The sequence below is a fragment of the Micropterus salmoides genome, unplaced genomic scaffold (genome assembly GCF_014851395.1).
Source record: "Micropterus salmoides isolate LMB-PRFRI ecotype aquatic unplaced genomic scaffold, ASM1485139v1 Ms_hic_scaffold_15, whole genome shotgun sequence".
Classification (NCBI taxonomy): domain Eukaryota; kingdom Metazoa; phylum Chordata; class Actinopteri; order Centrarchiformes; family Centrarchidae; genus Micropterus; species Micropterus salmoides.
In genome coordinates, this window is record NW_024040596.1 from 15,773,607 (window position 1) to 15,799,072 (window position 25,466).

General features: G+C 40.3%; 2 protein-coding genes and 1 long non-coding RNA gene across 5 annotated transcripts in view; 2 read left to right on the plus strand and 1 right to left on the minus strand.

Moving 5' to 3' along the window:
* The window catches only part of hs6st3b (heparan sulfate 6-O-sulfotransferase 3b), a 71,008-nt gene extending 55,114 nt beyond the window's left edge, over positions 1–15,894 (minus strand). The window contains exon 1 of the mRNA XM_038720589.1: positions 12,389–15,894. Within this exon, the coding sequence (XP_038576517.1) occupies positions 12,389–12,936 (548 nt within the window). The 5' untranslated portion in view covers positions 12,937–15,894. The remainder of the gene's footprint in view (positions 1–12,388) is intronic.
* Positions 6,332–10,147, plus strand: LOC119904143. The gene is made up of 3 exons (XR_005444655.1): positions 6,332–6,421; positions 9,621–9,658; positions 10,020–10,147. It is a non-coding gene; the product is annotated as an uncharacterized LOC119904143 (long non-coding RNA).
* The window catches only part of uggt2 (UDP-glucose glycoprotein glucosyltransferase 2), a 40,946-nt gene continuing 31,373 nt past the window's right edge, over positions 15,894–25,466 (plus strand). For all 3 annotated transcript variants that reach the window (XM_038720587.1, XM_038720585.1, XM_038720586.1), the window contains exons 1-13: positions 15,894–16,005; positions 16,433–16,583; positions 17,554–17,636; positions 17,780–17,910; positions 19,273–19,385; positions 19,582–19,759; positions 22,262–22,358; positions 22,442–22,514; positions 22,678–22,778; positions 23,074–23,173; positions 23,573–23,633; positions 23,921–24,012; positions 24,177–24,327. In XM_038720587.1, coding sequence (XP_038576515.1) covers positions 16,459–16,583; positions 17,554–17,636; positions 17,780–17,910; positions 19,273–19,385; positions 19,582–19,759; positions 22,262–22,358; positions 22,442–22,514; positions 22,678–22,778; positions 23,074–23,173; positions 23,573–23,633; positions 23,921–24,012; positions 24,177–24,327 — 1,305 coding nt within the window. In that variant the 5' untranslated portion in view covers positions 15,894–16,005; positions 16,433–16,458. The remainder of the gene's footprint in view (positions 16,006–16,432; positions 16,584–17,553; positions 17,637–17,779; positions 17,911–19,272; positions 19,386–19,581; positions 19,760–22,261; positions 22,359–22,441; positions 22,515–22,677; positions 22,779–23,073; positions 23,174–23,572; positions 23,634–23,920; positions 24,013–24,176; positions 24,328–25,466) is intronic.

A 25,466-nucleotide genomic window follows, 5' to 3' on the forward strand; every position in this document is an offset into this window, starting at 1 on the left:
TTAAAAACTTCTGAAAACTGGGTGTACACTCACACAAGTACATTGGTACTAAGATGAGTATGTGTGATAAAATAAGAATTACAGAGAAGACCCCAGAGTAGCCAATGGCAAAGATAATTTTAACTCTTAGATCCTAAAGTTTGTCAAATAATCTCAATATGTCTTCCATCTTTCTGAAGCTGTTGTTGAGTATGCAATGAAAAAATATTTTTTTCATCTTAAATATCTAACCCATACTATATTTCTACCTTCTATCAACTTCTGTATCTTCTGTATTTCTTGTTTACTGCCAAGTATTATATCACTATTTATTTAAGAGGTCATATTATGCTTTTTGACTTTTTCCCTTTCCTTTATTGTCTTATATATCTTTTTTGTGCATGTAATAGTTTTTACAAAGTGAAAAAGCCCAAAGTCCACCTTGTTCCCATCTCCTAATGAAATCCCTGCTCTGAACTGCCTGAAACAGCTTGATTGTAGTGCAGTCTTTTTTTCCGTTACCATGTTGTGTGACATCGTGACACAAATCCTAAGCACAGCGGCTAGTCAGGCACACCCTCAAAAACACCGGTGGGCTTCAGCACATACACAGTGACAAGATGTCCACTTGCTGCCTCTCCTCATCCCCACTCTCCCTACCAAACGTTAGACAGTCAATGAACATAAACTTGTTACTGTGATGTAGAGACAGTGCACAGTTAAAACATTATATGAAACATTAATGTGTTACAGGTTAATAACTTACCACTCTGAAACTCTTGCTCCAGTCTTGGTTGCTAATAGAGCCTGACCGATATGGGTTTTTGGGGGCTGATGCTGATGCCGATATTAAAGTGAAAAAGAGCCGATTTAGTTGCTAATGTGGTTTGGGAACATATACAGCTGAACCAAAGCAGTGTTTACTGGCTTGTCAAGACCCGCACTGCTCTCCTTCTGATTGGCTAGTAGTCCTTAACTAGATACTGTGCATGTGCAGCTTCCAACAAAGATCTTTTAGAAGTGTGATGCATCACTCCATAGCTAAAACAGAGTGGTCAAGACACAGGGTGAAAAGAGATGCTGCGGCACTGTGCAGTATTACAAAAATATGGTGTTTCTTGAAAATTTGTCACTAAAAGTGACTCCTTTCACATTATACCATCATCATTTTATTAATTTTTAATATACTGTAAAGATATTAATTAGAGCAGCTTTAACTTGTGCTTTCAAATTGATATATAACTACATAGTAAATTAATCTGACCCATTTTATCCAGTAGTCTAATACTCACAATTGTCTTGAAAAGTTAAATGATGGAAAAAAAGGAAGGAGAATACAGTTAACCTGAAGCAAAGTAAGTGAGCAAAAGCAAACAGATATGATACAGCAACCACTAGGTATTATTTAATTGCTTCTCTGCCTCAGACTTTATCAGTTGTATTAGTATCAATCCTCTCATCAAGTCATGTCTGAGCCCTACAAAACTCTGACGTGGTTGAGTTAAGCCTAACCTCTCCTTAATTAGGATGTGAACTATTGCAGAAATATTATATCAGTATTGCAAAATGCCAGTATCAGTATATGTAGAGGTTGACAACATGGTAGAGCATTATAATGGTATTTTTATTGGATATAAGATCTGAAAATAAGTAAAAGAAATCTAGTAACTGAATCAGAAAATTGCCAGCCAGCTTTATGATTTTTTGGAGAATACTGCTTGACTTGAAAATCTTATCCTGTTAACTAAGTAAGGCTTTCTGCAAAGAAAAAATAGCAATACACACTTTCTTCTACATAGTCTAAGTTGAGTCAGTGACTTCCTTGACCGATTCATTTTCATTGTTATGACGGTGAACAAGTGCTTGACATATGCTGTTGCACTCTCTGTAGAGGTAACACTTAATTATCACACCAACTGGATTAGTGCTCAGGCCTGCCAGCAATGACGACTTGAATTAATGACACATGAAAAGCAATCTCCGCACCCTGGAAATCCAAGGCCAGCAAGGGCACCCGCAGTTCCGCACATAATAAACATCCCATCATTGTGATGAGCACTTTACCTCCTACCAGAACTGTAAATCTGCTCAACTTTCCTCCTTCAGGTTCATCTGTGTCCGGAGGGCATCCATTACCCTGCTGCTTCGCAGTCTCATTGAGGTCCTGCGCTTTCACTTTTCCACTAAGAAGGCTTCAGAGTAAACACAAGTCCAGAATGTGCAACAAGAGAATTTATTAATTTACTGGTATTACTGTATATAAAATAAAAAAATTGTGCTATTCTCTCTATTCTTATATAGCTTACCAATAGACTTGAAACACATTCACAATACACATGATATATTATCACAAAAAATATGTTTTAAACCACCAATAACTGACTCTTTTGGGCACTTGCGGTTTCTGAAACAACACAATATTGTCATTTGACATATAATAGCATTAGTGTAGCAATAGCATTAGCAAATTGTTTGCTTGTTTACACATCCAGCAGTTGCAGAGGAACATCTTAATTAGTCTGGAGCTGTGTTTTCAGCCAAAGTCCATTACTGGCTCTCTGCCTACTCCTGAGGGAAATGTCTACCTCCACCTACAGATCTCACAAAAGTGAATACACCCCTTTTTGTTAATATTTGATTATATCTTTTCATGTGACAACACTGAAGAAATGACACTTTGCTACGATGTAAAGTAGTGAGTGTAAAGCTTGTGTGAATTTGTTGACCCCTCAAAATAACACATCACACAGCCATTGTCTAAGCCGCTGGCAACAAAAATGAGTACACTCCAAATTGGGACCAAAGTGTCAATATTTTGTGTGGCCACCATTATTTTCCAGCGCTGCCTTAACCCTCTTGGGCATGGAGTTCACCAGAGCTTGACAGGTTGCCACTGGAGTCCTCTTCCACTCCTCCATGACGACATCATGGAGCTGGTTCATATTAGAGACCTTGTGCTCCTCCAGCTTCCATTTGAGGATACCCCACAGATGCTCAATAGGGTTTAGGTCTGGAGACATGCTTGGCCAGTCCATCACCTTTACCCTTAACTTCTTTAGAAAGGCAGTGATGGTTTTGGTGCTCCTCCTTGGGGGAGGTTGACTGGGGGGGCTGGGCCCCCATCTGTGGATGAGACCAGCCTCGGGTTTATGGGGCTCGGGGGCCGCTGGCTCTGCCTGCACTCTGGGGAGGGATGCCTCTGGCTGGGCTGGGGGACTATTGACCTGGTTCTCCCGCGCTGTCACTCCCTGGCAGCGGGGAGCTTCCCGGCACGGCTTTCTGCTGTTCTTCCTCAGGGCGGGGTGCAGCTTCCCCCGGGAGATGCGGTCTGGGGTCCTTTGCGCTTTGGGGGTTCGCGGGGTGCCCTGGCTACTAGGGGTGGGGGTCTCTGGGCGCTGCGAAGGTTGATCCGGTTGCGGTTTGGAGGGATCCGGTGGGATTGTGGGGCGATTGTCGATGCATCTTGATGCATTTAGTTTTTTTTCCCTTCCCTGTGCAGGGTCCCTTGATGGCTGCTGGGCGTTTAGTTTGTACATTGGAGTCGGGGGGGGGGGGGGGGCATTTCCTCGTTGGCTTGGAGGGACCAGTTTGCATCCCTGGTTTGCTTCGTTGGTCTCAGATCCATGCTTCCCCATTTCTCTGTCGGCCAGTTGTTGGACTCCTCTGGATACTGAAGTATAAAGTTTTTTTCGGGATGTGCAGTGTGGGTGCGGGGCAGGGCTGTGCTCCGGTTTATTCTGGGCTTGTGCCTGGAGTTCTCGGCCCTTGACGGGTGGGTGGGTTGGTGGTGGCATGCAGCTGAGCTAGTTGATTTTGCCTCGTTGCTGTTTGGCTGGTGTTGCATGGCGGCCTGGGCACATGCTGTGCATGGGGAATGTCGGCTGGCGCGGTTGGCCTTAGTTTTTCGGCGGTTGGGGGAACGGCGGACTTTTATTGGCGGGTGCACGGTGACCTGCGCGGTGCGTTTGCTGCCAGGACTTGCTGCTGGTGTTTCTCCCAATGCCTGCAGCCCCCCGCGAATCCCGCATGCGAGGTTGGGCAAACGGTTGGTGTGGCACAGTCGTGGCGCCCCACTCTCACTAACGACTACATTCTTTAACAGGCTTATGCGCACACACGTACACACACACACACACACACACACACATACATACACATTCACCCACACGCACTCAGACACACATAGTCTCACACATAGACACAAACAAATTTAGGTTGTCCCTGGTAGAATTATTCCTGATGCTTTTCTTTCAGCTACTTATTTAAATTAATTGTTATTATTCCAGCTCTCCTGGCTGTGCTGTGTTGCTTATTTATTGTGCATGACTGTTTCTTGTCTTCATTTTTCTCTTAGTTGTCTTACTATGTCAGCTGTTTATTGCTGCTGTTCGGCTGGTTGTCTTTTACTATTATTATTATTATTATTTTTATTGTTTGTTTGTTTGTATTTGTTTGTGTTTGTTTGTAGTTGTTTTTCTCCTCCCCAAGCCCCCCTCTCTGTTCTATTGCAGGTTTTGTTGCTTTCTGCAATTGGTGTTTCCCTCTGCTATTCCCTGTTGTCCCCACCTTCCATCCCCCTTCTCTTGCAGGTGTTGTCCTTTCTCTGTGCTGTCTGTTTGTTCCCCCCCATCCCCATGTCTGCCCCCCTGTCCAGCCCGGTGACAAATCAATACATAATTAAATAAATAATAAAACAGACAAAGGAGTATATTAATACTCTCTTGTTAAAGTCTGTCTAGCACAATATGGTATCCAGCTCATCATACTCTATACCAGGCTGCTGGGCAGGACAGGTTTAAAAAAAAAAGGAAAAAAAAGAAAGGCAGTGGTAATCTTGGAGGTGTGTTCGGGGTCGTTATCATGTTGGAATACTGCCCTGAGGTCCAGTCTCAGGGAGGGAGGGGATCATGCTCTGCTTCAGTATGTCACAGTACGCCACACACGCTTGACACCATCTGAACCAAATAAATTTATCTTGGTCACATGGTTCCAGTAATCCATGTCCTTTGTCGGTTTGTCTTCAGCAAACTGTTTGCGGGCTTTCTTGTTCATCATCTTTAGAAGAGGCTTTCTTCTGGGACGACAGCCATGCAGACCACTTTGATGCAGTGTGCATCGTATGGTCTGAGTACTGACAGGCTGACCCCCCACCCCTTCAACCTCTGCAGCAATGCTGGCAGCACCCATATGTCTATTTCTCAAAGACATACTTTGGATATAATGCTGAGCATGTGCACTCAACTTCTTTGGTCGACCATGGCAAGGCCTGTTATGAGTGGAAACTGTCCTGTTGAACCGCTGTATTGTCTTGGCCACCGTGCTGCAGCTCAGTTTCAGGGTCTTGGCAATCTTCTTATAGCCTAGACCATCTTTATGTAGAGCAACAATTCTTTTTTTCAGATCCTCCAAGAGTTTTTTGCCATGAGGTGCCTTCACATTCACACCTGAGTCCTAATGAGTCACATGACACCAGGGAGGGAAAATGGTGGCCCAATTTGGACATTTTCACTAAGGGTTGTACTCACTTTTGTTGCCAGCGGTTTAGACATTAATGGCTGTGTGATGTGTTATTTTGAGGGGACAGCAAATTTACAGTTTTACAAGCTGTACACTCACTACTTTACATTGTAGCAAAGTGTCATTTCTTCAGTGTTGTCACATGAAAAGATATAATCAAATATTTACAAAAAGGGGTGTACTCACTTTTGTGAGATACTGTAGGTGGGTTTTTAAAGCTCTTAGATTTGCCAAAAACAATGCTATGAGAGCGGTGACAGTGAACCAAAACAGTGAAGTTAAACAACAAGCTAAATCTAACTACAAAGCGCTGTAAAGCTGAACGGAGTTGCAGATTCAAGTGATAATTCTCTGTAGGTTGCTCACTATGAGTACCTCTCACATTGCACATAATTAACAATGTGTCAGATAAGTGCTCAGAAAAACAACTCGCCAAACTCCATCCATGAACATCATGTATTATGATTTAAAGCTCCAGAAGAGATGCTCCATGTGAGATTATTTTCTCAACTGCTTTTTCCAAGGTTAAGAATGGACTGTGACCAGCAACTATGTAGGTTCCTAGGAAAAAACAATACTAATTTAAGTTGAGCATGAACTCAAACTGACAAAGTGCCCAGATACTGTGCAACAACAAAAGAAAGAGTTGGCAAAATGTAAAATACAACAGCTCTCCTGCATTCAAGTTAATTTGGGTCAGGTGTGTAATGACTCCCTCCCAAGTGCTGATTCAGGGAGATGCACAACATTGGTAGATGTCTTACGCAGGTAGTAGATAGAATGAGACATGCATGGTTCAGTGATAAGAGCTGTAGTGGTAACGACCATGAAGTAACTGCAGCCCTCTCTGCATCACTTATTATGAATAAAATATGATGTGCGGTGTTAATAAGCCAAGTATTAGGACACTTCGTCAGTGTGCCAGGTAAGTAACAAGAGTCTATTACTACTCCTGAAGAATTGTTGTAGAAATGTTATTTTTATGACTGGTGGAAAGAACATTTAGTCAGGAGCTTTAATAGTTTCGCAGTACCACAGATTCAGTAAGTGAGGTACACATACAGTAGCTTTACATGCTTATACAGTTGCATTTTTACATACAAGTAATGTGATGAATAAAGAATGATCCCAGCAAAGCAGATATTTCTCATAAAGTATTGCTACCCATCATTCACTATTCCAATTAAGCCAGAGCAGCCATTAATGGTAACACTGGTGACTTACAACAGGCTGGAATAGAACCACATGTGACCACAATAATTTCCCTTCACCTTACAGAAGACTGACAGCAATTAGTTATATAAAGCAGCCTTTAAATTAAATGTACAGGAACTAAACTGTTAAAATAAACATCCTTCAGTTAGTGATATCATTAAGAAAGCACATTTTTCACAAAAAACATCTAAAATAAAATTATTTCATGTCGTCTTTTCTTTATAAGAATATACACAATGTTCAAGGCAGCTTATTAGTCCACATTACATAAAAACCTCAAGGACACTGTGATCTAAACATCCTTATCCAGAATCACAGCAAAGGGCATTTTCTGTCATTGCTCTATAGGCACATCCTTCTCTCTCTCTGTTTCATCAAAGGAGAGTATCGAGAAGCGTCCGTACTGTACTCAAATTTTGGCTTTGGTCTCTTTGTACTTCTGAGCTGAGCATTCATTATGCATAAGCAACAAGAAGGCTGCTAATGAAGATTTTATAATTGATAAAAAACTGCTACATCAGCATATGCATAGAACTACCATGAGGCCACAGTTAGAGGGGGAACATGAAATGAAACAGGGAAAAAAAGCTGTACATATTGTCCAAGAAGGACTAACACAAAACTATATATTATTTTTATTGGTCTGAATATGTATACATTTCCATGTGAATGTTCCAGAAGTTCAAGTGTACCTGCTAAATATGTAGCAAAATGTCAAATAACTCTGTGATGGCTGCCTCAGCTACATAGTGAAGTCAACTTTCTAACAAAATCAAGTTTGTAATTAAAAACAAACAGGCCTTATTTTGTGTGACAAAAAGTTTTAATTGCTAATTTGTCCTCTTTGATTGCAAGTCAAAAAGTTTTCCTTGCCAGTCAGAAAGTTTCGCAAGTTAAATAGTTATAACCTAATATCTCGAAGTAATCTAGCAATCATTTCAATTGAAATGAGAGTCATAATGTCAACTTACCTCCATCTAGCCTGTACACATAACAACTCTGTCTCTCCAGTAGAGCGGAGTGCAGGTTGGAGCGAGCAAGGGGATTGAGGTTGTGGCCATGCAGTCAATGCAAACCCATGATTGGTCAGTCAAACCCACCAATAGAATCTCTTATTTCGAGCATTTTTTACTCTTTTCAACTTTTCGACTTGCAAAACTCTCTCACATTTGCAAAACGGTTTAACCTGCGAAACTTTCTGACTGGCAAGGGAAAACTTTCTGACTTGCAATAAAAGAGGACAAATTAGCAATTAAAACTTTTTGTGACACAAAAAAGGCCTGTTTGTTTTTAATAACAAACTTGATTTTTGATTGCAGTGAGATAAATATGCTCTCAAAAAATGTTTTTGCTTAAAAAGACACAAATATACCTTCATAAGAAACAAGGATGATTTGTTGGTTTGTAATTAAGAACTACAAAACTAGAGGTATGCACTGGCGTGTATCTATTTAGATACATGTGCTTATTATCAGAGTTTTTTGGCTTTGTGAGTAACCTTATGTATTATGTGTATTTGTTGACCTGGGTGGTGGGCTGCTGCATACAGTTGCACTTGCAGGAAGAATGTTATTTTGAATTGAAATGAATGGAATTAAGGAATCCAGGTACACAAACTTTATATATTTTGGTTGTAATGACAATACAGGACTTATGTAACTCTATCCTCACCAAAACCTTGTCATTTTTCGCAATCATTTTCAACTAATGAAATCACTGAGATCTGTTTTGTAGTGATCAAGATATCTCTTGATAAACAGGCAGGCAGATAAACAAACAGAGCTGAACGCATAACCTGCATGGCAGAGGTAAGGACTTTGAAGATCAAAAATAAATATGAATGACTAATTGTCTGGCTCTGAAAGGCTCTTGAACTACGAAAATCTGCATAATAGATGTTCCACCAAAGATGCATTCCTTTCCTACATTCCTAGAAATCAGTGAAAGGACAAGGAGAGATATATACACAGTTAAAATCAGTTAGACACAAATTCAAAGGCACCAAAATACCACATGTCGAAATTTTGTAGCAAAACAAACTCTTAATTCCGATGACTCTATCCTCTACTGACACATACTGCAAGAGATGTTGTCAACAGCAGCACCACCACATTATGCAACAAAAAGGACAACCCTGATTAATTCTGTTCATTTGTATGTCAATCATACAACAAGATCAAGTTTCCATCTCAGTGCTTCAATGCATGTCAACCACCTGTGAAAGCCATATGATTTGATATTATACCACATTTTCAGGGGAGCTGTGCATTATTAAAGTTATGAACAAGAATGTGGAATAAATGAGAGACTGAGGTAGAATTGGTCATTACTTCTTTGTCTTCATCCCCTCCTGATTTTAACTTGAGATTACACTAAACTCACACTCATGGAGAGTGTCATGTAAAAGTCTGTGCCACCTCTACTGAAGAAGCATGTTAACACGCATACATGAATGTTTTTGTGTTCTGGTTGAGTGCTTACATGGAAGCTTCTTCTCAGTTATTTTAATGTGTGACAAAGGCTTCATGTGGCTCTTCTGCTATTAATGGCAAGTCTGCAGAATAATATCTCAAATGGTTTGTGTCATAATTATTATGTGGGATGATTTGATAAAAAATATTTTACTGTAGTGTCAAACTGTTATCATGAAATATTCAATTTTATATCATCTGCAGAGGACTTTTAAAAATAAGTGTTGCTGGCTGCTTAAATACAAAACAAAATCTGTAATTATTAAACAACAATGATTATACATACATTTCCACATGGACACTGCTGCTTTATTCAAGGAATATTGCGTATGCTTCACTGTAGGGACTTCAGGCTGTATGTTTGATAATCAAATTTCCTCACCTCAGACCTGTAGCCATAACAATAAAGCTGTGCTGTTGTTGTTTTTTTAATCTCAGTGACAGATGATCTGACTGCACCAGGATGGAAACTGATGGTGAGATATTGCAAAGAGAATCTGAATAAGCTCATTCTCATTTCAGTGGAAAGCAACATCAAATACTTCTCTGATGCTGACCTATAACTTTTTACTACACATGCAAGACACTTCTCAATACTTGATTTACTCAGTCGTTGCTCCATGCAAGTACCATTTGAAAATCAGCTCCTATTTTTGTCACCCAGTGTCACATTGAATACATCTACCTGAGTTACTTCAGACCAAACAGTTACCTAACGAACATGTAACAATCAGAAATCCTCATAATCAGCTCACCTCAGTGCCTGAGAGGAAAACAACCTACTCAACAAGCCATATTGACTCAGCAGCCAAGGTAATGCCATGATGCTTTCCACAGAGCAACATAAGAGGACAGAACTTAGAAGTATGTTTCCCCAAAAAGCCCCCTGAAGAGAACAGACAGGCCTGCTCCACTTCTCCCCTGACTGACAGCACACTCCAGAGGAGCCACGCTGCAGGACACGCACACTGATCCAGTCTGACACGCCTGACCTTTCCTGGGCTGCATGGCTGGCTCACCGCGCACCGCGCCCTGCCCGGCTGAAAAGGCCACGCAATGCCATGTAGGCAGTGCCATCGCTGCCCACCACGGCACCCTCTTACTGCCATCTCAAGAGCTGGCAAGGTGAATGCACTGCGGAAAGACAGCCACTCAATCTGAGAGGCTCTCAACTGCAAAACAAGGGTATGCCATCTGAATTTGGCAGTGATACATGTCCGATTAGTATTCCCTGTTGCACCCTTAGGTGGAGTAAAGATTTTTCAAACAAGTGGATAATTGTATCTTTATTGTCCAAAGGTTTTTTTTTACTTTGAACTTATGCCATTTAAGATGTTTTAATTAAGGCATTGCTCATACACAAAATGATTATGAAAATGAAATTTGCATAATACTATTAGTCATCTCACTTCATAAATGTACTGTGTGCAGGGGCTGGTTGGCGAGGGGGTCTAACACTGTGTGTCTGCCAACAGTCTCGGTCGAGGCAGAATTATCTCAGAATAGATACCGCAGGAGCCCACTAAAGAACAAGGGATGAGAGGACTCTAAGTGTAGAATAGATGCTGCAGCTGTGAAATGAAGAGCTGTCGCATCCAGTGAGCTCTTTCCTGAGTAAAGGAAACACTTTGCACAGCAGAAATAAATCATGTGCTCATGTTCTTCAGTGTAAGATTGTATTTTTTTAAACAGAGGAGGAAATTCTCAGCAGTTCAAAAATTCAGCTTGTGTGAGAAGACATTTGGTCATTGCTTTTCCTATCCGATGTGTACACAGGGAAGTATCTTGGAGGACATTTAATTGGATAATAGACTTTTAACATGCTACTTTAATGAATAACCTAAACTGTAATGCAATTTTAAGAATCATTGACTCCAGAAACACTAACAGTATTGGAAAATACACACATCCACACTGAGTGTAAACGCACACACGCACATTCCTCATGCACTGGCTACTTCATTACAATGCGCCCCCTTTAGTAATTGTACTGCATCTCTATCACATTAGTACAAGCAACTGCAAATGTCTTTCTACTGCAATTACAACAGAAATTACTGTAGAGAGAATGCCTTTCAAATGAACTGGTTCTACTTTTCTTTTCCTCTCAGATAACTTTTGTACATCTACCAAACCAAACATCTCGGGATTATTTGAACACAGTCCTAAGATAAAATGGTACAAATGTAGAGACAGTAGTGCTCTGGTTCTGTAAGCCAACATGAACACTTCAAAAGGGTGCAGGGGACCAAGGATGCAGGGAGTGTGTAGACCTACTGGTGTATGGGTCAGATTAAGTACCATACAACCCAACTTTGGACAATTTATTCAAACAGAGATGGATACCGTCACAAGGATGAAAATTCAGCAAAGAAAATCAGTCACTAACCCTTTAACCCTCAATGTGTGCGCTTTCATAAACTCCATAAACGTCAATTTTCAATAGGCGCAACTGGAGCTTTGATCTGGTGACAGAAATCACTGCAGGGCAGTAGAACATTTGGACCGCAGGTTCACCAACAATTCACTTCTGCTGCGAAAGAGGAGTTGTGTAAATGGTTCAGTACAACTGGTTAATGGAACAGAGCGGGAGAGTAACAGCACCGGCACAGCTGTGCAGGAGCATGTTCGTTGTGAAGGGCTGATGTGAACACAAAGGACAAACTCTGACAAATTACAGTATGAAGGTCAAGGAAGGAAGTATGTTAAATGTTGTTACAGCGTTTTGTGCTACAATGTCTCCAGTCTCACATACACCTTACACACCCACCTACCACAAATGTAAGCTAACTGATTGCTGGGTGACTGGTTGTAATTATATTTCTTTTTACAATCAGTGTCATTTGGTTTTCTTGTGGAAGCTTGCAGTAAATGACTAATCTGTCACTATGCACTGATGACAGAGAATTGGAGCTCTATGGCTCCTGGCTTCCTGAATAAACTTCTATAACTGAGTGCCCACCCCATCCATCCTTACACTCACTTTACTGTTCAAGACATTAAGCAATGCAAATTTACATCAGGAGAAAATTAAACGTTACTGGTTAATTCATCATTGGGGCTGCAGTGAATCTGGGGCCACAAAGCATGTAGCAAGTGTCTTGCATGCCTGTTTTGTACACACTTGCTCTGTGGCCCCGTACACACGCGCGCGCGCGCGCACACACACACACACACACACACACACACACACACTGGGAATATACCTTTTATTCCTCTGGGCATCCTTCTTATCCATAATGACAGGTACACAGTTCGTTAGCTCGGTCCAGTCTGCATGTAGTCCGCAGCTCCATCCAGTAGAGAAGCGGGAGAAAAGCCAGGACTCTGCTTTCCCTGGTCGGTGGCATGTGCATTTCTTCTGTCCTGGCTTGCAGTCGCACGGCTGCTCCAAGCGAATATTCCTCACCAAGTGTCTCCCGAAAGTGGTTCCTCCGGTCTTCTGGATGTGCAAAAACGCTATCACGTCGTCCCCTTTGATGTTGAACTCCACGTGTCTGTCAAGGTCTCTTTCGGTGAAGTTGAATTTGGACGGTAGTTTAGGAGGGCTGTCATCCTCCAGGTCTTGATCTCGGTCGAAATCATCGCTGTCCTGATACGGGGTGGAAAGTAGGCTTACCCCCCTTAATTTCTCCCCAGCCTTAAAGTGGCACGAATTGCTGCCAGCGGGGCATATGTACTGGTAACCTATCATAACAAAAAGGACAGCTAAAATAGGAACCAAGATGAGCTTACTGGGTCTATCATCCATCATATCAAGGTAGTGTCTTCATTCCATTTAAAAAGTAGCACCCATGGGTTCTTCAGGGATCAATATTCTTCCATGCCTTAGACAGCATACACTAAAGGTACCTATTATTTAAGTGCCACATGTTGATCAGATAACAACCTCCGAGGACACATAATTTGGACAAAAGGAGAAGTCCACCTTTGTTTTGCAAAATGCTGCACGCCGTCTGCACTTGTCCAAATCCAAGAGTCATGGCATTCAGATTTTTGTCTGTCCAACTTCTAAAGCCGGTGCACAGCCGCATCCGCGCCGACGACTCCCATGCATGCCCCGGAATCAAGTTGAAGATGAGGCAGCTGAGGAGAGTTTTTACTTTTACCCCTTCTCTATAGGCTCTTTTTTTTTTTTTTTTTTGCCTCCGTGCTGATCCCAGTCTAAATCGCAGCCTGTTTCATTTCGGCGAAAGACTTCAGCAGAAATGTGTCACGGCTCGGGCTGCTGGGCTGATCCTCCGGCAGCATCCTCCAGCATCCTCGGCGGGCTGAGGCGGTCTGACTGAAGCAGTGCTTTCTGAGAGGATGCTGCTGCATCCGAGCAGACAAATATGCGTTATGCTCTCGTCGTGGTTGGGCTGAGAGAGCTCTAGCCCACATCCCATCCCGTACATCCCATAATCTTGTTGAACACAGTACAAAGCCAGAAGCCCACACGGAAACTGAGACAATATGTAGCTTTAACCACACATAGCCTAAACCTATCAAATCCCCTGTAACTTTTTTGAATTCATCTGAGTGTGACCTTTGGTGATTAAAGAGATAGCACTATCCCTCTGCTTAGGTTATAGTCTTTTTAAATAGCCCAATTTAATGTTTAATATCTGTTGAAAGGACAGTAGTGGGAGAACCAATTAAAAGTGAAACAGCTGCATTATTTGCAGAAATAATGGTCATAGTCTATTGGAACCATTTACAGAAGAAAGTTTAGTTGTATGTGTGTGATGAAATAATTTCAGTTTAATTCAGATACAGCAAATTCTATCAATCTATCTATCTATCTATCTATCTATCTATTTATCATAATTTTTTCTTGTGTTCTTCTCTCATTACAGCTCATTTTATCATAGACTTATAGCCTAATTAAGCAGTGCTACCAATACTTTTTATGAGTTCAGTTGTTTTTTAATTAATTGATCTGTCATTTAATGCTGCCAGTGGCCAGCTGCCAAAATACCCAAAACATCAATGCTAATAGCCTATTTTAAATGAAACTGTAAAGTGACTGGTTAAACCCTTCTCCACCTGTTTTATTTGCGAGGATCAGTTTACTGGAAGCACAACTCAGCCTGTGAAAACAGTTGTATAATGTCTTCTGTGGCTCTGGAGGAAGCTTTCCAAAGTCTGCGAACATTACTCTGTGATGCCATCACTATTATCTTTGCTTGGGATGGGGAACGTCACATTTTGTAAAGCCTGCCTCGCAAGCTGGGCACATGGAGTTCCAAAGAAGTGAGCTTTTCCCAGGAAGGGAGGATCTAATGAAAGTGTAATTGCCTAATTTTTTTTTACTCATACAAATTATAAATCAGGATATCTCAGCCTCTCCTGCACTGATTTACCATTCTTACAGTATAGGACTCCAGTGGAAACACTGAGAGTACCCAATCCATCAGTCACTGCTCATTTTACTGTTCAATATAGGCTGCAGTATAGCAATGCAAATTTAGGCCTACACCAGGACAAAACTAAAGTTACATTTTTTATTTATCACAGGGCACCAGACACTCACAATTAGGCTATTACTCCTCTGGGCCCCCATCTTATCTTTAATGACAGTCACACAGTTTGTTAGATCGGTCCAGTCTGCATGAGTTTTTCCACCCATAGGATTATAAATCAGAATATCTCAGCCTCATCTACTTAATACACCAACTTTTTGAACACCTGATACAAAATTGCTGGACTACCCCCTAAATATTCAAAGTAGGCCTATTGGAGTAATTTTGTATTTTCAAAATACTTTCTTCATAATTCATAAAACACAAAAAAACCCAGACCCGGTCAAAACGTAGCCTGTATAATGGCTGGACTGAATATGAAACCGTGCAACAAGTATGAACTGATCAAGCCTTTTTACTCTAATTTAACACAATTCTCCCTTCTTCAGCTCCGTTTGAGACTGTCCTCATTTGCAGGAATAATACTCCATCTGTACATGAGTCGGTTAACAACAGAAATATTTGAAAAGTTTATTGTTCTTAAAGGCAATTAAATAGGCTCCTAACTGTAGTGGGTGGGTCTCAACCATAGACTGTATATAAAAACAGAGACGTTTTATAAGTCTAAAAGGAGGTGGTCTCAACCATAGGTCTCAACAGACATGTCTTTGAAATGGCAGAGAACACGTTTTAACATTCCCTACTGTACAAGAGTATTTTCTATATTGTTGTTGTTGTTTTTACAGTTTTGCTTAGATACAGTAGCATTCAACTTTGTGTTCTTCCTTCCAGCAGGGTTTAAACTCTCAACAGCCTTGTGTAACTTAAATTAGAATGTCCAATGTTTCCTGTATTTTGAAAATACAAAATACATGTAGGCCTATTATTCTAAAGCACACCAGTATTTTGTCTCATTTTAAATTCTTTAATCTGATGGGTAGGCTACTTTGTATTTTTAACAATATACATTTTACTGTAGTAGCCTACTTCTGCCCAGCTCTGTACACTCACTCACAGTGTTGGTCCAACATCATGCGCCAGTGTGGAGTGGAAGTGTTTGAGCTCCAGCGTCTCTTTAGCTGTCTACCGCTGTGCCAGAATAAATTCCAACTTTATCATCCGATTTATAAAAACTTTACACTCGCTGTCCCTAATTGTGTCCATGTAAACACGGTGAGAAGTTGTCCTTAAAATAATTATACGCCATCCCTAATTTTTCATATAACGGTTGTTCATAAACGAATACCGGTCAGCAGGAGCCACCACAATACGCGGCACCCCGGCAACTTGCTAACGTTAGCTGTACGGGTTGTTAGCTGCCCAAAATACCTACCTGAAGCCCTTTGCTTTGTATGGAAGCGGTCAGCATCTCTAACGGGGTGAGGGGTAATAATTTGCAACACCGTAACCGTTGGTTATGTATGTTTCTGCATACCTGTTTCATCTGTTATATGTTTGCAGCAAGAGATCTTTGTAACGTTAGACCTTATTCCCTAAATGACGCTAGTGAACCGTTTTCATTCACGGCAGGGCACTTTACTTCTGTGCTACAGCTAAGTAAACTTCGGTCTGACCCCTCTGAACCTTCGGTATTTTATAAGTCGGTCTAGCTAATGTCGTGCTTTTCTCGTGTAGCTAGCATCGTCTGCATTGGTGTACTGTGAGTGTTTTGTAGACGTGTGCACCGGTGTTGTGGTTTAGACAACTTAACGTTAGAGTAACGTTTCTACGTGGCACTGACTGGCACATCTCAAAAGGCAAAGGAACCGTGCTGACGGCGTTGGTGTTTGCTTTCTGCCACTGTAGGTTCATGTTACGTCGCTTTGGATATAATGAGGAACGTCATTGTGCTGTCACTGCTGCTGTTGAACATACATCATGTCATATCAGCACCCAAAGATGTCACTGCCAGTCTAAAAGCAAAGTGGAGCATGACGCCTTTCCTCCTGGAGACAAGGTACTCATCCCTGGACGTGTAACGTTTTATGTGGTACAAAAACAGGGATATACAAAAATGCACCTTATAAGTTACACCCTCAAAAAATGAACTCACCACTGAACAGGATTAAATTTATTCACCATATTTTGTTTGTTGGGTTAATTGCTAAGTTATATTTTGTTTAAATTTAATTTCCCAGCATGTTGGTGAAATGGTTTTTCAGCGTCTTCTGCACACTGCCAGTACTAAAAAACCCCATCATGTATAGGATTTAAATCGTAGAATATTAACTCCTCCCAGGATATTCAAACATCTCCACTAAAAATGCAGAGATCATGACCTAATTGTCCTTGACAGAAGCTATGGCCCTGGAAATAAACACAAATGATTCAGATTGTTTGAATACATTTTTTTTTCTTGTTTGTTGCTTCTGGCTGGGAACATCTTAAGATTGTAATTCCCTAAAGTTGTGTATCGAGGGAAAAATAATTCTTAAATTGACTCTCATTAGTCAAAAAAACGTTCCATCCTAAAAGACAACAATTCTGTAAATAAGATCATAGCTTTAGTATTAATACGTAATGGTCTTAAATAGCAGGAAGCTATAAATAGCATGGAAGTTCTTTTGTTGTTGTTAAAACTGTTAACAATTTGCTGTGTATAAAGTTCTCTTTTTATCTCTTTTATTCTACAAACTTTTGATTATGAACATATGATTTGTTGTGTTTCTTGTGTAGGTGTCAAAATATTCTGATTGTAATCAAAACCTATTTCATGGCTGTAAGTTCTATGTAATGCTCTGTGATACCTAATAAAGGACATTGTCAAACCACAACTGGAGACAAGTTGGGCACAATTATTACCTGAAAATATAAAATGATTATGTGGTCTGTAGTGCTAATCGTTGGGCAATCAGAAAATGGTTACTTAGGGACATACTGTGGTAACTGACTAATGCTGACTAATACTTCCATTTTCTTTTGTGTAGTGAGTTTATTGGAGAAGATGGGAATGAGAAATTCTGGCAGTTTGTTGACACTGTGAAAGAGCTCACTGTATACAAGCAAGGAGGTATGTTGTTTGAAACCAAGCACTTGCTTAGATTGTAGAGGTGCAACTTCTGTATTAAACAGATTTTATATAATTTTGAACCACGACAGATATGCTTCTCTTCTAAAAAGTCTCATTGTTCCTAATGTTGATGTGTCTTGCAGAGTCTGTGCGCTCGTACTACAACTTGATCGTTAAGAAGGCCGGCCAGTTTCTCACAGATCTTCAAGTTAATCTCCTCAAATTTGCTCTGGCTCTACGGTCATACTCACCAGCTGTTCATGCGTCCCAGCAGGTATGTTGTGATTAAAACAGAATGAATTTAACTATTAGAAAACTTTCTCTAAAGCAGCCTGAGAAAACAAGAGAGCCAGCTCAATTTCTTGTCAGAGGCGGTTACCCCAGTTTTGACCCAGGGTGCCATGCAGACCTTACATACAGTTTTTCTCAACTGTTTGGGCACAACTGTATGAAATACTCCACATCGATAACTAATTTTCTCGCAACAGTACTTGTATATCTCTGCGGTTTCTCACAGAATTCAAATGTGTAGGGTTGATTATCTGTTATTGATCCAGTGGCAAACAGAGTTGGCGCTGGTGATCAAAATCCTTTTTGTGTTACTCTCAGATGCAGTGTCAGCATTATCATTGCGCACAATGTTCCATATTCAGTCTAACCTTCCAGACAGTAAATTTACAGTCTGGCCTTGTCTTAATGCCAAAGGGATTAAAAACAAATCAATCTATAGATCCAGTCAATTCATTATGACATTTAGTTCAGCCTATCACATGTTGTCAAAACTACAGTAGCTTGTAGGTGCAATTCATGGAGTGTCATTTCTTAAAACACTATTATACTACAAGGGAGTGTTGGTACCACAATTCCTGAATATGAAACGGGCAGATATCAGAGAAAGGCATGCCAGATTCATGATGGTTTGGTAAGGGAAATGTGGACACAGAGAACATGGAAGCAAGACCTGCAGTGGATGATGCTCTATGTGAGCACATTACAGCAGAGTCCAAAAGATTATCCCACCATCAACAAAATTTGTGGGATAGCTGCACAGCTGTGGCACGATAGAGAGGAGAGTTTAGATGGACGGTGCGGTTGCAGGGTGACCACTGCAATGGTTCCTTATTTATGTAAATTTGATATAACACAAGTTTTAAATGGATGCTTCTCAGTCGGCTGTAGACTTTGACTTTAAAACTGGGTAAGTCTTATGCAATTTCAGTGCACTCAAGTCCTCTCAACCTTTACATTGTTGTGGTCTCAGCAATGATGAGAAATTTCATTTTGCAGTGGTTGATGAATTCTATCTAATCTCTAATTTTAAAATGTGTTGATTGTTGTGTGATGGCCTTTTGCCGGTGAAATGAAGTATTGTGCCCCACAGTGTGATCGCTGGAAAATATTGAGAATGAACCAATCACGTAATTGATTTAACTATGATTAACTTTGGCCTACGATTAAGAGTGAGAAGTGATGCTGTAATTACAGACTTACCATTTGATATTTTTCTTTTAGTCCAAAATGACATGCCATTTGATGTGAGTATCTCTTGTGGAGACAAATCACCAGATCCTCAGTGTTAGTGTCATATTATAGCCAGTGTGTTATAGAACATTATTCTCCTTCCTGCTCTTAACAGATAGCCAGTGATGAGCCTCCGCCTGAGGCTTGCCCTGCCTTTGTCTCCGTCCATGGTCAACATAGCTGCAGTACCAAGGACATCAAAAAGCTCCTGAAGGCAGCTGCAGGCAGGTAACATGGAATGGCTCTGTCTTCCCCTCTGTGGATAAACTCAATCCATGAGCAGAAGATGAAAAGTTTTCAGTTATTTTGTTATTAAAATGTTATTCTTTGATGCTTGCACTGACTTCATTTTGCCTGTGATGAAAATAGAAATGTTGTTGATACAAATGGTCATTCTTTAACAATTTTTCCCAAATGTTTGCAGGCCAAAACCATATTTATACAAGAATGATCATACATATCCAGGAGTCAATAAAACAGATGTGCCAGTTGTTATCCTCTACGCTGAGATTGGAACCAAGAAGTTCACCTCTTTTCATAAGGTGCTATCAGAGAAGGCTAAAGAGGGCACACTTCTATATGTGCTGCGGCATTTTGTAGTGGTGAGTAGCAATGCTTTTGCAGCCATTTTAATATATTATATAGATTTTAATAAATAATGTGGTTTGCTGTCCTTCTCAGTGAATACGTTGTCAAGTAATCTGACTTATTTACTGCACAGAAGAGACATTGTCCCACTGCCAAATATTGCCTGTGCAGCCAAAACAGCTAAAATGGCTTATTCATCCTTGCCTCATACCTGCATTGTGTCATATTTAGTGAGATGGTGGCACTATTGTGACATATTATTCCTTTCACTGACAAAAGCAGGGATCGTCAAAATGATGGACTGAACAGATTGCATTTACTGACCAGTGTTCAAGAGCAAAAATTAACAGATTCACTCAAATCGAACTGAAAACTCAAATACTAATTTGGATAAAGATACCTTTGATGCCTTTAAGACGTGTGTTGAAGAAAAGCAGAGTGTGGGTGTGAAAGTCTTCTGATTGTGACTGAGACTGAGGCAGTGCTTTGATGCTGGGTGACATTAGTTTCGAGGTGTCAGTGTATCTGCATGTGGCCATCCATGTGCTTCATATTCCCACTGGTAAAGCATGTTTGAGATGATAACTTTCACCGACTGTGTAGTTTTATGTTATACATCAGACACAGTTGGGCATATAATAACTTACATGGCCAGAAGAATGTGGAGCGAATGTGAAGACTGTGCTTCACAGTAATAGCGTACTGGGGCAAATCTAGCAGATCAGAGATCTGATGAACTACATTACAGTAACCAACTAATTAGAATGGGTGTCAATGTAATTGTGGTCATATACAGGGTTCCCGCGGCTTAAAATAAAATAGAGATAAAAATAGAATATATATATATATATAAAATAGAGATATTAAGGTCTTAAATTGTCTTAAATTTACCGTAAACTTGCTGCAGGTATTAAATTTGCCGATGGTGCGTTTAAGGCTGGTGGCAAAATTGTAACGCACAGTTGCCAAAGACGCCTAATTAGCGCGTATGTGTATGATCGCCATTAATATTACTCATATGTTACATTCACATTAGCTGCAGACATCTCGCTGCGTATTTCATTATTGTCAGTCGTGGCTGAAAGACTGGGAGACACAAGTTCAAGTGGTTGGAGGATCCGATCATTCTGTCTAGCTCAAACAGGGCCTACATCACATCCTCCTTTCATTTGCGCAGGTCCAAAAACTTATCTATAACTACAGGTTAAAATAGCTAAAGTTTGTCTTTCACCGTTATTAGTTTTCCTCCATGGATTATCCATGTTTACCTCTCTCTTCAGCGGTATTAGCCCGGCCAGAAAGTGAAAGTGAAAGTTTTGCTAGCTTCCTTTATAATGTGCAAGCTACTCGTTTCTGTTGTTTCAGTAGTTTATATTGAGTTTAACACAGCAGTGCATGAGTTAGTAACTTAATCATAAATGTCAAATTTAAAGGCTGATTTTTGCTTCTGAGGTAATGTTGAAGAAACCAGATGGTTCATTGTGCTTTTAAACTTTTCTTTATGGTCAGAACATGACAAAACCTTGATGCCAAACAGTGGATCACTTTACAAACCTGAGGTAGAACATTCAAATGAAACATTGAAGAAAAATTAAGTAAAATCTTTTTTCAGCTCATTTTCCTCAACAAAATAAATATCTTACTAGAAAATAAAGTGCTAGTTCATTCATGATTCAAATTAATTAAATCAAATATTTACTGAACATTTTTTATATTGTATTTGAGGAAGACTGGATCACAATAATTATTATTATTTTATTGCCAAGCCCTAGTTCCCATTCATAAATGAACACAATCAGTTCACCAAAAACATGAGCATGATCAATTATCCGCACTATTTGAGCACAACATTGAATGGACACACTGTCTAGGCGTCTGTCTACGCTGTCAGCCTTGTATTTTATTTGGAGAAGACGGCGACTGGTACATATTTCCGCCCAAGTAGTTGTTGTATGTGGATAGACAACGCATTTGCAGTCATGTGGTCTTGGAGTCCCTGACCACCTCCAGAGGTTGTTTTGCTGATCGAATCACAATCTGTCCTTTAAGTGTCTTGGGTGCATTTACACATGTACTTTCATGTAGTCAAGTGCTACCCGATCACAATCTGATCACCCAAAATTCATTTTAATGCCATGCGTAAACAGCCTCTATGTTCCCCGATTCGGAATATGCAAAGTAATTCACCTGTTGTGAAAATAAAACTGCCAAAAATGGCATTGCCTCGTTCATTAAGCGCATCTCTTTTCTATCAAAGAAATTGTTTCAAAATTTTGGGGTCTTTAATTTATATTTGTTGAGGTCTTAAAAGGTCTTAAAAAGCATTAAATCTGACTTTAAATCCAAGCAAGTGCAAGAACCCTGTTATAGTGTAAGTACTAAGTAAAGGCAGAAAGCATTGGATGGATCTGCTGTCTTGATAATTATCACAGTACTTTTGGCAGTAATGTACATGAAGATAAAACTCTGCACTGTGTTAACGTTCACGCCATTACTCTGCCTCTAACTGCTTGCAGGATCCAAAGCCACGAAAGATGCTTTTGTCTGGGTATGGAGTGGAGTTGGCTATCAAAAGCACAGAATACAAAGCTGTGGATGACACCAAAGTAAAAGGTCAGTTGTTGACTTCTCAAACATTGTGTGCTGGATCTGGCTATATATCCAAGGCAATGAAACACAAATCTTTTACTTTATAGATTCAAAGACAGCTATGAAGGCTGAGGATGATAATATTGACGAAGTCCAAGGATTCCTTTTTGGACCATTGAAGTAAGTAGCTTAACTCTAACATATTAATTGCAATAATGATCTTTTTGATCTCTAGTAGTTTCTGCTGTTGCTGCTGGGTGTCCTGTCCTTGGTGTGAATTGATAAAGAGATAAAAGAAGTCCTCGCATTCTATTTTGTATTTTCCTCTTTTACCGCTCTTAAGGAAATCTCACCCTGAACTCCAGGAGCAACTTAGTGAGCTTCGCAAACATCTCCTGGAGAGCACAAATGACATGGTCCCTCTCAAAGTGTGGGAAATGCAAGGTATTGATTTTCTATTTCAGTTGTTAAATGATTACAAGAGAAAAAAAATCAATACATTTGGAATGTATATTTACTGCAATGTGGACTTTTGCATTAGCTTTTGAGTTACTGTATATTACGCCATTTGTGGCTGGATAGGCTTTTGTTTTGTACTCTTTGATTAACTGTTAAAACATTGTCATAACACTTTTATTGTAATGTCCTTTGATTGCCCTGCATGGATTTAATTTGTCTTGTCATACTGTGCAATTGTACATGTGTAAATGTTGATGATTTCATTATTTGATCTACATAGATCTTAGTTTCCAGGCAGCTGCCAGAATCATGTCCGTGCCAAAGTTTGACGCTTTGAAGCTCATGCGAGACCTCAGTCAGAACTTTCCAAGCAAAGCCAGGTAAGAAAAATCATCATGTTTTGTCTTTCCCGCTGTCTGGTTAACACATTTTTAGGACCCTTACTCTGTGTTACAATGTGTGAATTCAGGCACAACAATTGCTATTCACTTGAAATATATCTTTTTTAAAACCCATTTGTTTGAGCATTATCCACAGTAATGACACCTTCAACACAGAGATCTAATCAACTTTTTGATGTTTGCTTATTTGGCCTCGGGCACACTGTAATAACACCAAAAAGTGCTGAGTAAGAGTTGGGTGTTTACAGGGAATTGAATGAAAACGTACCATCTTGAGGGCCCACAGGTTTTTGGAGATTAAAACTGACATTTTACTGCCGGCTGGGGATGTGCTAAAAACTGATGGTGACTGTACATTGTGTTTTACTGTTCCCACAGATCACTGACAAGAGTGGCCGTAAAGCAGGAAATGAGAAAAGAAATTGAGGAGAACCAAAAGGTACGATCATAAGGAGCATTCCCAACCTGATAGTGCAGGTTTATTTTGATGCCATTGTACATGTTTTTAGTTTAGATAATGAATTTAAAATCTTTATCTGAAATAGATTCCATAACAACATGACATTTTATTCTTACCTTTCACCTAGTCTGTGTGCACACTTTATGTCTTCTGCTTACTGCTGTAGCTGTGCGCATCTTTTCTTGTCAAAAGATCAGACATTAAAGGCAGAACCGCTCATTTAGGGGTTTTGGCTTTGGACTAACACTTTGAGCTTGTTCTTTCAGCGTCTCAGTGAGACCATTGGTGTTCACCCAGGAGACGGGGAGCTCTTCATCAATGGACTGCATATTGATCTGGACATTCACAACCCTTTCAGGTAGGAACCCAGCGGGAGGGAGCAGTGGTCTGCTTGTGCTCTCCCCAGGAAGCCTCAGACCTATGCACTGGCTCAGTAATCCCGTTGCGGCAAGATCAGAGATTGTTGCAACACAAAGCCACTGCCACAGCTAATAAAACAAAGCTATGATTTTGTATTTACAGCATTTTGGACATCCTCAGAGGAGAGGCCAGGGTCTTGGAGGGGCTTCATAACTTAGGCATTAAAGGAGAACATCAGGGCAAGCTGCTAAGGTTACCCGTGAATGCTGTGGATGACAGCTATGCCTTAGATATCAGACATCCAGCTATAATGGTGAGTCCTGTCCAGAAGCATTATTCTTCTGGCTTAGATCAACACTGCAGGTGTTTTGTTTTTTCTTTGTGTACTCGCACCAGGGTGTGGATTAGTGGATCACTCATCAGGCTCTTGCGAAAGTCTCGAGCCTGCCAGAAACGTTGATTATTAATTGGGAGGTTAGCCAAGAAAAGCTATCAAATTAAAAACTTGCAAGTTTTCATTTTGGCCCCTCTGGCCATTTTAATATTCTAGGTGCTATAAAAATGCCAAAGAAATTAAGATTTTAAGCCTTTCCACATTCAACCAAGAGGTCTGTCATTTCAGCATGCATCTCGCCTTCTAGAGAGGGAGAGTATGCATGTGTGTCCGAGAGACACACAAGGATACAGAGAGAGTGAGAGTGTAAGAGAGATAATGATTGTGTGCTAGCGAGGCAAACGTTTGCACTGTGGGGAGGTTCTGCTGTAAGTTACGGAGAGGAAGACCACTGTTGGTGGTAGATTGGTGATGGATGATGGATAATTTTGCAGCTATGATTCTGGTCATTTATCATAAAAAGTCATATCTAATAGCTTTCTCTGGTGGTGGGTGGTAGAGCGTTATACCAAGTGTACATGTTAAATGTTGTATTCATCAGATCCAGCATATTTTTGTCCACATAGCAGTTCGGTTATGTGTCATGCAACAGCTTTTTTTCCCATGTTCTATGTGTAATTTCCTGTTTATTGAGTAGGTAGGTTACTCTCGTTAAAGCACATGCAAGTTCAATCTATGCACCTTTTACACCTTGTGATGTTATTATTCAGGTATAATGCAGTTAACAGGAAAGAGAGTGTAATGTCAAAAGTTACCTTATGTAACTGTGCGATATGTTGTTGCTCTTGAGAAATAACAGGATTTGCTTAACACCACACTGAATCATTAATGTCAAGTACAGGGTGTAGTTGCTGTTAGAAATTCAGTGATGGCCATATATTCAGTGAATCCAGCATTGGATACAATTCAGGCATCACTGAATATATAAAGCAAAAGCCAGTATTTTGATTTCTTTGACACGTGTCCATTGCAGAAATGTAGCCATAATGTAGAAAACACTACTCCACCACCACCACTTGTAATTGTGGTGGTGGTGGTGAGGTGCTCAGAGCTACCGA